The sequence below is a fragment of the Mus pahari genome, chromosome 14 (assembly GCF_900095145.1).
Source record: "Mus pahari chromosome 14, PAHARI_EIJ_v1.1, whole genome shotgun sequence".
Classification (NCBI taxonomy): domain Eukaryota; kingdom Metazoa; phylum Chordata; class Mammalia; order Rodentia; family Muridae; genus Mus; species Mus pahari.
In genome coordinates, this window is record NC_034603.1 from 76,576,537 (window position 1) to 76,589,679 (window position 13,143).

Here is a 13,143-nt window from a genome sequence, read left to right on the forward strand (position 1 = left end):
ATACATCACAGTGATAAACTTTAACTTATATATGATGCACAGGAAGTATTCTGACTTGCATCTGGTTTGGATCTGAAAAGTCCCTCCAAAAAAGAATGTGTTGAAGGCTTGCTCCCCGAGTCTGTGTAACAGTAGGGCTTTGAGGGAGCAATTGGATCATGAGGATTCTGACCAGTGGGCTCATCCATCTATGAGGTCATACTCTGACAGACTACTGGGAGTGATATAAACTTAGAGCGAGGGTGGGAAGGAGTTGGAGAGGGTAGGGTCCTTGGAGATATGTCCCAGCAAGCTACCTCCTGTCTTGCCTTCTGCTCCCTCTCCCCCACTCTCTTCTTTCCCACTCCCCATTTATAAAGTTTGGACTGAGGTTGATCCAAGTTAGCAATGGAGAGAATTGAACCTGCTGACAAGAAGATGCTGTAGCAAGAGCCAGTGAAGACCAAGCCTAAAAGAGCATGTGAACGCAAGCCCTTTAGAGAGCTAGGGAGGCAGCGCTCCCAGAGTGAATCTTACTAAACACACAGAAGGTGGAAAACAGGAAGAGGAGCTAGAAGATACAATGTCTCCAGGCTAAAGGGCAGCTAGACCCCCCCAGGTTCAGAACCAGAACCAACAAATAAGAACAAAGAATCCCCTCTATCTTTCTCTGGTCCACAACAGCTCTATCCTGAAGTCTGTGAGCTGCACACACTTGGACATACATCGCCTCAGGACTAGCCTATACCCATCCTCGATAACACCAAAGCAGGCAGCCCACCAGTTACTAGCTTCTTCTCAATTTACCAAACTTGATACCATCACAACACCTCCGACACTGGGCAGCCGCTAGGATAGACCAGTCCTTTTTCACCTTGAAGGTGCTGGTGGTCAGAAGCAAAATGAACCCCGGATTCTCATCCCCACCTCCTGGGATTCCTTTCTTTCTTAACTGAAGAACTTGGGGATGCCCATCTGAGCTCTTTTCTAAAATGGGGGTCATGGGAACATGTGTCTCACTAATTTGTATGGTTTGATAGTAGCTTGGTATCTAATTAAGCTTTATAGGGAGGTGTGTGTGTGTGTGTGTGTGTGTGTGTGTGTGTGTGTGTGTAAGTAATATACATATAAAGACATATAGGCTGAATATCCCCTATCCAAAATGCATGATACCAGAAGTGTTTTGGATTCCAGATCTGGGGACATTAGTGTATACATGGTATGTCTCAGAGATGGAAACCTGTTATGTCTAAACATGAAATTCATTTTTGTTGTATCTACTGCTTGACATGTGTACAAAAGAAAATTTTATGTGCAGTATTCTAAGTTCCTTTTCACATGAAATAGGGCGTGTGTGTGTGTGTGTGTGTGTGTGTGTGTGTGTACCTTTTTGATGGTGTATCAGGTAGATACTCAGCAGGCTTCCGATTCTGAAGTGTTTGGTTTCAGGTTTTTAGATTGTTTGATCAGAGAGCGTGAGCTGCCATACTTACATCCGTTTATATTAGGAGCATGCATGCAATTAATGCATCTGTGCAACTCAGCAACTGATCTGTTTAGACATCTGTGGGTGAAAACCTAACCCCATCACTGAAACAAATTCAGGTACGTATTGAGCACTGGGAAGATACAAAATATTGAAAGATACACCCCCAGTCCTCAGAGATACACCCCTAGTCCTCAGAGATACACCCCCAGTCCTCAGACATATGCCCCCAGTCCTCAGAGATACACCTCCAATCCTCAGAGATACACCCCCAGTCCTCAGAGATACACCCCCAGTCCTCAGAAATATACCCCTAGTCCTCAGAGATACACCTCCAGTCCTCAGACATATACCCCCAGTCCTCAGAGATACACCCCCAGTCCTCAGACATATGCCCCCAGTCTTCAGAGATACACCCCCAGTCCTCAGACATTACCCAGTCCTCAGAGAGTGGTATGGAAATTAGTTAACTAACATAAAAACAAGGAATCTGGGGGCCAAGAGAGCTCAGTCCAAAATTCTGCTCCAATATAGAATTGAGAAACCTTAAATTGTGAAATCTGGGGGCGGGTGGCATAGCTCAGTGGAAGAACACACAGGTAGCATGAGGTAGCATGCACTGAGCCCTTAGCTCTACACCCAGAGTCCAAACAAAGAAACAAAGAGCAGAAGCTGAACATTTCATTGATTCATTCGAATCTCCATAAATAAGAGCTCAAGGCCCGTATCATCATGGGGAGGCTGTGAAGATTAAACATGAGATTAAGCATGGAAGCATTAAGATACACCATAGCACTTATGAGACCAAAATTATACACTAAATTATAAATAAGGAAAATGCTTGTTGTATTAGAAGCCAAAAGGGGAAGGTGACTAAAATAATCCTCAAAACTCTGTGAGGAGGGTGGGTAGAACTGCCCTTGGTCGTGAGAGCTGGACTGTACTCCCACGGGGGGGGGGGGNGGAGTGATGAACCTCTCTCTACACAGGGAAGTAGGGAGACTGGCACTCCACCTCTGATGCACAGAACGATAGACAGCAAACACGACATTGCTCAGAGAAGTTAAAACTGAACTTTAAGGATGCCCCGTGTGATCCAGCCATCCGACCCCGAGACGTTCACATAAAGGAGCTGAAATTGGGACCTTGAGAAGAATCTGCATCTACAAGTTAACCCCATCATTGTTCACGATGGCCAAGATGCGGGGAGAATGTTCATGGCCATAAACAGTGAAGAGAAAAGTAATGTGTTATACACACACACACACACACAGAGACACACACACACACAGACACACACACACACAGACACACACACACAGACACACACACACAGACACACACACACAGACACACACACAGAGACACACACATACACACACAGAGAGAGACACACACAGACACACACAGACACACACACAGAGACACACACAGACACACACACACATACACACACAGACACACACACAGAGACACACACAGAGACACACACACACATACACACACACAGAGAGACACATACACACACACATACACTCACACACACACACAGAGACACACACGCACACACACAGACACACAGACACACACATGCACACACACAGACACACACACGCACACACACACAGACACACACACACATACACACACACAGAGACACACACAGACACACACACAGAGACACACACAGACACACACACATACACACACAGACACACACATACAGAGACACACATACACACACACATACACACACAGAGAGACACATACACACACACACACACATACACTCACACACACATAGAGACACACACGCACACACAGACACACAGACACACACACACACACACACACATGCCAGAAGACGAGTCTGCAATATTCAAAGATACAGATGAGCACTGCGGATGAAATTCCGTTGGGTAGAGGAATAATTCAGACAGAGACAGAGGGCTCATACAAAAGGCTGCTTAAAGGCAAAATCGGATTAAAGAACGCTGGTTGCCGGGTTGAGGGGGGTGGCTACGAGAAGAAAGGGGGATTTGCTAATTGAAAGGTATAAAATTTCAGCTGATGGGATTTCCTAGAAACATGCTGTACATTATTGGGCTGATTGCGGGGTATAGTGTTGGGTTCCTTTTTGTTTTTTGTGTTTCAGTTGATAGTGCTGGGCCATACACTTAAAGCCCTAAGTTAGATCTCATGTTAAGTCTTACCACAATAAAATAAAATTAAAATTAAAGGAGAGAGGCTAACCCAGTTGCAGTGGAGGTTAAAGATCATTCAGGGAAACCCTGAACTGAAAGTTCTACCTACTGCCTCCCTCCCACACAGCCACCTTGCCTTAAAGCTGGAGGGCTCCCACCTCCCCAAGAGTGTGGGCACTGTCCTCATTCAGCACCGAGAGGTACTGGGTAGTATTCATCTTTTTTGCAAAACTAGCGTTTGCAGCTAAGCCACCATCTCAGGATCCAGGCTGGGATCAGGTGTGTGGCCCAGGACACTCCCACGCACAGGCCAAAGGTCAGTCCGAAGCTGAGACCCCGCAGCTCCAGGAACTCCTCATCTACTACTCATGTCTGTCTGTGGAAGAACCTTTCCCAGTTCCCAGTCCCATCAGGAACGGAAACTGCATTTCAGGGTCTAGGCATGCAGCTCAGCCCATAAAGTGCAAACTGCAAAACCACACAGAGGAGGACCCAAGGTCAATGCCCACTACCACCACACATGGAAAACTCCGGGCATAATCCATGTAATCCCAGAACTGGAGCGGAAGATGCCTGACCTATTCTAATTGGTGACCCCCAAGTCCCAGTGAAAGGCCCCGTCTCCAAAACAAGCTGGGTGGTCTCTGAGGAATAACGCCCAAGCTTCTTGACTTCTGGTCTCCATACATACATGCATACATACAAACACATATGCAAGTATACATGTACACAGACACACACACACACACACACACACACACCTACAGCTTCAGTACTTTTGGCCTTCTGTGAGGTAAGAGCTTAAAAATGTCTCAGGTCAGAGGTCCTCCATGAGGTCAAGTAGCAGAGACCCCAGTAGAGACTGGAGATGGAGCTGGGTGACAGCTGCAGCCAGGGAGCTGGCCAAGGGACCAAGGATGCTATGTGGACAGGAAGGAGTGAGTATCGGGAGGGGACCCTCACCTCGGGTCCAATATTCTTATTGTGCTAACTTTCCAAGCATTCTTAGCTGGGAGTCTCAGAGACTTACAGTAAAGATGGACCTGACTTTCTGAAGTTAAGGCCAAGACTTCCTTTTCTCATGTGAGCTGCCGAACTGAAAGGATAAATTCACTTAAAGTGTGTGTGTGTGTGTGTGTGTGTGTGTGTGTGTGTGTNGTGTGTGTGTGTGTGTGTGTGTGTGTGTGTGTGTGTGTGTGTGTGTGTGTGGTGTGTGGTGTGTGTGTGAATGTGAGGCTGGAGGGCAACCTTGGTTCTTGTCCCTCAGGCCACCACCTTGCTTTTGAGGGTCCCTCATTCAGCAAGCAGGTTGAGTACAGCGTCTTTGGGTTCCGCCCGTCTGTGCCTCCCCTACACAGGGATTACAAATGTGCACCACCACACATGGATTTTCTTTTCTTTTTCTTTTTTAATATACATGGTCTCTGGACATTTTACTGGGTTATCTTCCCCACCCTCGAAATTGTTTTTGTTCAATGAAACAAAGTTGTTTCATGCAAATGAGGGCCCATATATTGGAGAAGAGACCGGATCCCCCACCTTTAAAAGTTAGAAACCCTGAGTTTCCCCAAGAGAAAGTCAGCAGGTTTGATTCCTTGTCTTTGCAATTAAAAAAAAAAAAAAAAAAAAAAAAAACTAGTTATTAAGAATTTGAAAATAACCTTCAGGGGAGGAATAATGAGAGTTATTTTAAAAATTACAATGAGGGAGTCAGGTTTCTTTCTAACAGGTGTGTCAGTCTTCACAAAAAGGAGAAGCCTGTGGGAGGGGGGTTCATCACACTCGCCTCGGGGAACATTGTGAGGGAGTCAGCACACTGGGATTCCGATCAACTTTTCTCAGTCTTTTCCCCCCATAAATCCCTCTGAGGGGGTCTCCCCAGTCACTTAAAACGGACGGGATTCTAAGCCCGTGGTGCCATCTCTGAGAGACCCTGATAGCTTGAAAAGTGTTCCCCAGATTCATATAGCACCCTCAGTATCTCTGAAGACAGGGGTTTTTGAGAAGCAGAGGGGTCTTTAAAAGAGCAAAGATCGGTAAGAGCCAGGTGCAGGGGTGGGGATGGGGTGGGACACGCATGCAATCCTACCCATTGCTTGATAGGCAGGGGCCAGAGACTCAGTCAACACTAGCCTGAATTACACAGCAAGAACCCCGTACTAAAAAACCAAGGGCTGGGGCCAAGCAGTGGCGGTGCACACCTTTAATCCCAGCACTTGGAAGGCAGAGGCAGGCAGATTTCTGAGTTCGAGGCCAGTCTGGTCTACAGAGTGAGTTCCAGGACAGCCAGGGCTACACAGAGAAACCCTGTCTTGAAATAAATAAAAAAAAAAACAAAAAACAAAAAAAGAAACAAAAACAAAAACAAAACAAACAAACCAAGGGCTGGTCTGGCAAGAGGGCTCAGTGAGTAGAGGCGCTGGCAACCAAGCTGGCAAGCCCAGGTTTACTCTCTGGGATCCACATGGTGGAAGGAGAGCACTAGCTCCCAAAAGCTGTCCTTCAACTTCCACACGTGTGTGGCGGGGTAAGTGCACGTCCACAAATAAGCTAAAAAGGTGAGATTTTAAAAATGAGTATTTTCCATGGAAAGTAAAAACCAAGAGCCAGTGGTAGAGCCTGACCTAGCTTTCATAAAAACTTGAACTCAATCCCCAGGGATACCACCCCATCCACACACTCACACGCAAGCATGCAAACACACACACACACACACACACACACACACACATGGCATCATTATGAGAAGAGGATTGGACCCTAGTTGAGATGATAATGTGAGGACAGAGAACAGCTATCTACAAACCAAGACACGAGGCTTCTCAGAAACCCATCCCTACCAAGGGTTGAACTCAGATTTCCATCTGGAGGACTTTGAGAAACTGTGTTTTTTGTTATTAAACCCACTCAGCCTGCCTGGGACTTCTGCTGTAAACTTTCACACACCCATCATCCCTGGATAAAGGATAGCTACAACCATGCCCACTCTGCTCCCAGGAAGACCAGCATTCAGCTCCTTCAAGACAAAGAATCAGCCGGATTCCCGGGCAACACAAAAATGCCATAAAACCAGGCCCTGCTGGCCCCTGGATGACCCCGTGTTGGCCTCCTAGATGCACACTTCCAGGCTGAAACTTGACTCTGGGTGAGCTAGGGACCCACAGCCTCATAAAGGGTTCAGAAGAGATGGCTTTGATGGCTCCGACATCCCACCTACCACACCCACGATGCTCCCCAAATTAAGGAGCTGTCACTCCTAGTGGAAGATCTCAGGGGCTGGAATTTTCCTTAACACTGGAGAAGGCTCCCAAGGGAACAATCATAATTAGTGATTTCCTATATAGAAATGGGGCAAGTGACCCAAAACCACATGGTTGTTTTTCTAACGGAGGTGCTTGTGACCTTGTAAATAAGCCATGGTCAGCTCAATTCAATGGATTAAAGACATACCAGACTCCGTGCCTGGCCACTACATGGTGGTCTTGCCCCCAAATCTGCCCTCTCCACCGTATTCTTAGCTCAGCAAGGCATTGCAGGCATCCCCAGCTAAGGACTGAGGCTAGATTCTGCTTTTGTGTCTTGCACATCTCATACCTGGCCACTAAATGCTATCCCATTGGGAAGTCCTCCAACCCACTCTGGACTATAGTCTCTGCCTCAGTTGGTTCACAGAATTCAGTGCGTTCTTCCAGCTCATCCTCCTAAGTTTAGCATCCACTCACCATGACCATACCACCCCTTAAATTAAGGAAGAATGCTCTGTGCGAGGTAGATTACTAATTAGTATTCCATTGCCAGCAAAATTCCCAGTCGGGTACCTATAATATATACAATTGTTGCCCAGTGTCCCCAGAGGCTATTGTTTCAAATGTGTAGTCAAACCACCTAACACTTGGGTGGATTGTAGCTTAAGTGGTAGGGCACCTGCCTGTCATGCCTGAAGCCCTGGCCCTAATTCCCAACACCACATAAACTGGGTATGGTGACACACATCTTCAATATCGGCACCTGGGAAGTGGAGGTAGAAAGATCAGAAGCTCCCGGTCATTCTCCACTGCATAGGAATTTTTAGGTCAGCCTGGGACCCATCAGACCCTGGCTTGGTATCAGCGATCTCCAAGAAGCAGCCAGTACCAAGAAGCTCCCATGGTCTCATCGGAACCACCCCTGTAGCATGTAAACTAACCCACGGCACTCATCCCCGGTTTTAAAAACCATCGAACAGCATCTCATCAAACACAGAAAGTGTCAGATCTTCACCGCATCACCTGAGGCTTTCCAGCGTCAGCCTTTCTTACCTCTGGCCTTCCCATCCACCCACCTCAACACCCACCCACTCACCCCCGCTCCCTCTCTGCCCCCTGATCCGGACTCACAGAGTCTTCCATATTGACAGGCTATCCTGCATGTGTTTTATATCAGTCTAAAGATGTTGCCCATCTTCCCCCCCCCTCCTGGAAAAACATCAATAATTTTTCATAGCTCAGTTACAAGCCTCCTTGAGAAACCTTACTCCTCTGATCCCACCCTGGGCGCGTCCTCCAACAGTGCCTCACAACCACATACCGTGTTTCTCATGGTTTACCCAGTATGTCTTTCCCACTGGACTCCAAGCTCCTTGGTGCACCTGGCACCTGGCACTGCGTTTTGTATACCAAGTAAGGATGATGGTATGGGAGAATGATCCCTCCCTCTGCACCAAGTCTCCTTAACACTGCTGCTTCTCAGTTGCTAAGTATGGGAGATACCATAATCCACACCGAAAAGCCAAGTCACCCAACAGAGGGCTCCTTCCGATGGCATCAAGAAATCCCCAGGGCACTGAAGCTAAAGTGGCCAGGATAGTGACCATGTTACCACTGAGATATGTGGACCAGCACCAGAGTAAGGGTCTATGGGGTCAGATGCTCTTCAGTTCGCCACGTGTCACCAGCTAATTCCATAGTAAAGCCCTGGCAGATGGGTCTCTACCTTTCGGTCACACTTGTCTTCTTGAGCTAAGATCTTACACTCACTGTAACAGCTAGTTTTTAGGTCAGCTTGATACAAGCTAGGGTCATTTTAGAAGAAGGAATCTTAATAAAGAAAAATGCCTCAATAGGATTAGCCTGTAGGCCAGCCTGTAGGGCATTTTCTTGATTGAGGATTAATATGGGAAGGCTCAGCTTACTGTAGGCAGTGGCACCACTGAGCTAGTGGTCCTGGATGCTATCAGACATCAGGCTGAGCAAACACTGGGGAACAATTCAGAAAGCAGTGTTCCACTATGGCCTCTGCTTCACTTCCCACCTCCAGGTTTTGGCCCTGACTTCCCTCAATGATAAACCGCTGCCTGGAAGTATAAGATAAAACAAACCCATTCCTCCCCCAGTTGCTTTCGGTCATGGAGTTTATCACAACAATAGTAACCCCAACTAAGACAGCAGACAAGGATGGCCTTGTGCTTCTGATCCTCCTGCCTCTGCCTCCCAAGCACTGGGATTACAAATATGCACACCATATCTAGTGTGTGTGGACAGAGGAGTGAATCCGGGGCTTCCTACACATCCCCAGGCGTCGATATCAAGCTCTGACCTTCCAGATGAGCAGCAACGTGGCTTAGGAGCGTTCTCCACAGACACTGCACTGAGCTCGAGGTGAAGGTCTGTGATGGAAACACTCTGACTCACAGGAGACAAGGTCCTGCTGAGCAGCATCGGTCTCCCGCCTTTGAGAAGAGCCTCCATTTCCAGGGTGTCTGGAGGAATGGGGCAGGTACAGGAGACCCTTATATTGACTTGCTGGACTCAGGGGAAATGAAGATAGCTTATTCCCCAGCTGGCTCACCACAGTGGTCATCTTAGCTTACAATCAGCCACATCATTTGTCTGTTCCAAACTTTGCAATGATTCCCTAGGGTGGGTAGGGGATCAAACTGCCTTCAAGGCATTCTGGGGGCTCATTATTGTCTCCCCTGCCCCCTCTACCTTTCTGCCTGTTTCTTGTGCTTTAAAAATATGTCTACTGGGCTGGTGAGATGGCTCAGTGGGTAAGAGCACCTGACTGCTCTTCCAAAGGTCCTGAGTTCAAATCCCAGCAACCACATGGTGGCTCATAACCATCTGTAACAAGACCTGACGCCCTCTTCTGGAGTGTCTGAAGACAGCTATGTGTATAATTACATATAATAATAAATAAATAAAGCTTTAAAAAAATGTCTACTAAGGGCCAGCAGACCCTCAGACTCACCAGATCCCCTGTGTCTTTGCACTTCTGTACCTTGGTGCATGTTGTCCTCTCTACCTGCAGTCTCTGTCTTTCTGTCCCTCCCTCCCTCCTCCTTCTTCTCCTCTTCCTCCCCTTCCTCCTCTCTCTGTCTCTCTATCTCTGTGTGTTTGTCTCTGTTTCTCCCTCCTTCTTCCTCTCTCTGTTTCTCTGTCTCTGTTTGTCTGTCTCTCTCCCTCCCTCCTTCTTCTTCCTCCTCTTTCCTCTCTGTCTCTGTGTGTCTCTCCCCCTCCTTCCTCTTCCTCCTCTTCCTCCTTCTTTCTTCTTCTTCTTCTTCTTCTTCTTCTTCTTCTTCTTCTTCTTCTTCTTCTTCTTCTTCTTCTTCTCCTCCTCCTCCTCCTCCTCCTCCTCCTCCTTCTTCTTCTTCTTCTTCTTCTTTTCTCTCTCTCTCTGTCTAGACTCCCCCACTTATCCTTCAGTTCTCAGACCCATGTCCCCCAAGCATGCAGGCCTTCTCACAACCCCCTCACCTATCCCACATTTAAAAAAACAAAACAAAACTCTGATCGTTGTATCACACTTGCACAGACAAGGCCATGCCTGTATTGTTTCCAGGTTCCACCTATGCTTGTGTGCCTGGCAAGTCGCTTAACCTCTCTGAGCCTCAGAATCCTTCTCTGTAAAGGACAATAGCAACTTTCTGACAAAACAAGACAGTGCACGCAAAGCCCTGCCTACTCTGGACACTGATAGAGTGGGGAACGGTACTGCACCTTGGTCCCTATTCTGCTGGTCCAAGCCTTTTTTTGAAAACCTGGTTATCTAGCTCACATGGATAACTGCCGAGGATTTTCTACCATAGGCTCCTGAGGTTCTGTAGATCTCTGTTCTGTCCTCTGACCTACGGGGTTCTGTGATCCAACTCAAGACTCCAGTGGACACAAATGGGATGCAGACAGGATCCTTACCAGGACAAGGCAGCTAGGAGAACCATATTGTGGGTGAGGAGGACAGAGCCTGTAGACCCAGAGAGGGAGGTTGCTCTCCCCATGGAGTCAGAAGGAAGCCTGCTTCACAGAGGAGCAGGAGTTTGGCAGAGGGGAACCAGGATATTACTGAAAGAGCATGGGGTCCTAGAGAAATGAGAACATTCTGAGTGACAGCTCAGAGTGCCTGGGCTGTTTGGTTCTTCTCCTTGGAGGGCAGGAGTGGGAGGTGAGTGAGAGGAAGAGCCAGGGAGATGCAACCAGGCTGCAAAGGGTGGACAGTGTCCTGTGCACCTAGGGAGCCAATGGGGCCGGGGGTCGGGGGAGCATCCTGTGAGAGAGCTCACTCAGTGTGGGAAAGAAAACCAATGTGTATGAAGGGTGTCAGGCAGGAGGGGAGAGGCAGTGAGGACCACAAAGTAGGGTGAATGCAGAGACCGTGTAGAAGAAGAGGTTTGGCTGGGAGTAAAGGGGAGATGGGATAGATGGGACCGGATAGGGTGGAGAAGGGGAGGCTAGGGTAGAGGTGAGGGGGGCTGAGGTAGAGGTGAGGAAGGTTAGGCTGAAGAGGATCAGAGGACAGGCTGGGGAGGAAGTGAGAGGATCCGGGATGGAGCTGAGGGGTCTGGGAAGAGCTGAGGAAGATTATGTGGAGGTCCAGCATGCCGGGGTGGAGGAGGATGCTGGAGAGCAAGACACCACTCAGAAGGCCAAGGGAAAGGATGCTTGGGAGTGATAAAGGATGCTTGGGAGTGCTCCAAGCTAGGGCACGGCAGAAGACCGTCCTAGACACAATCTGAAGATGACGTTTCACTTTGGACCACCAGACTTGGGCACCTTCTTGTCCTTTCAGGAGCTGGGAGCTGCACTGTCTACTCTCCTGAGTGAGACAGTGTTCCCTTCTGTTTACAGCATGGTCCTCACATCTCTTCTACCTGGTTTCTCGGGAAGATGACCAGGTGTGACGAATGTCCTGGTGTGCCCAGGTCTGTCCAGCTTTTAACATCTTGTAGATTAGGACACTTAGTCACCAACTGCACCCAGTTGCTAAGCTCCAAGGGCTCAAGGCAGGGAGGGCCCAGCTTGTCACAGAACATCGGGCTAATTCCCCTCAACAGGATAATCCTATGAAAAGTGGCATGAGCCAGAGGTAGGGCAGACAAGTGACCTGGGACTTAATCCTGTGAGTGTCTCTTCCCACACTTTCTAACTTAAAAGCCCAGAACAAAATGAACCACTTTGTCCCCAGACACGTCACCCCATAGGTACATTCCACCTCCCACATGTCCATCGGGAACGGACACCCTGTTCTGGCCATTAGCCATCGACAAGAAACGGTTCTAACTATACAGAAAACACACAAATTGCCATCCTGGGGTCAGGGGAGGCTCTTGATCCCACAAATCACACACGCATACACACACTTAAAAATCTTGCTGTTTGGTATTGGGGAAAATGTTCAAAATGTTCATTTAATAGCCGATTCTTTGTAACAATATCGGCTGTCTCGAATCACCGCGCAGCTTCAAGCACCCTCCTGTGTAACAGGTTGTTTTTGGCCTGCAGCAGACCATCACGGCCGCCTTCGAATTCTCCACTACAAACAGTTTACGCGAAATCCCAATCATTATGGTTTTTAAATACAACACATAGATAGAGCCACACAGAAGTCATTTAGTAAAATCGGGCAGCGCAGACCGACCTAGATGGACGCCCTCTGCCCCTGCCCAATCTTCCCTTGGACACTCCACATACTGGGTCCCCGCCCACTTGCCAGGGTCCAGGTGGGGATACCCGGGGTACCTTTTGGAGAAATGCCATCCTCGGCCTGTACTGCTGGCCCTGGTGTCGGATCGTCATTCTGGACCCTGGATGAATTCACGACCACAACACGAATGGGAGCGAAAGGGGAAACCCCCAAGTTCACAAGCCAGCCTGGTCCGCCCCAGCCTGGGCGTAGACCGGGAGGCACAGAGAGCGGAGCGCGCAGGGCCCAGAATACCGCCCGCCGCCCCTCGACTCTCCCTCGCACCCGCCGACATGCAAAGCAGCTGGAATTCGCGCCAACCAATCAGCGAGCAGCGCCGCGCGCTCATTAGCATGCACTGCGCGGGCTCCCACCTGCCACCAGGGGGCGGCGTCCGGCTCCACCTGGACCAAACCTCAGGTAGGAAGGCCAGCTCAGGGATGCTGATGCTAGAACATCTGCCCCAAGGTGTGTGAGCCTGTTAATCTAGTTAGATACAGAAGTGAGACAGAGCACAGCGGAAACGGGGCTTTCCGA

The 13,143-nt window shown here is 48.6% G+C and overlaps 1 protein-coding gene across 2 annotated transcripts in view; it reads right to left on the bottom strand.

Moving 5' to 3' along the window:
• The window catches only part of Rgs9 (regulator of G protein signaling 9), a 71,175-nt gene extending 58,243 nt beyond the window's left edge, over positions 1–12,932 (bottom strand). Inside the window, exon 1 of one of the 2 annotated variants that reach the window (XM_021211881.1) lies at positions 12,663–12,932. In XM_021211881.1, the coding sequence (XP_021067540.1) occupies positions 12,663–12,719 (57 nt within the window). In that variant the 5' untranslated portion in view covers positions 12,720–12,932. The remainder of the gene's footprint in view (positions 1–12,662) is intronic. The other variant, XM_021211880.2, reaches the window with a different exon arrangement.
• Positions 12,933–13,143: the final 211 nt, after the last annotated feature.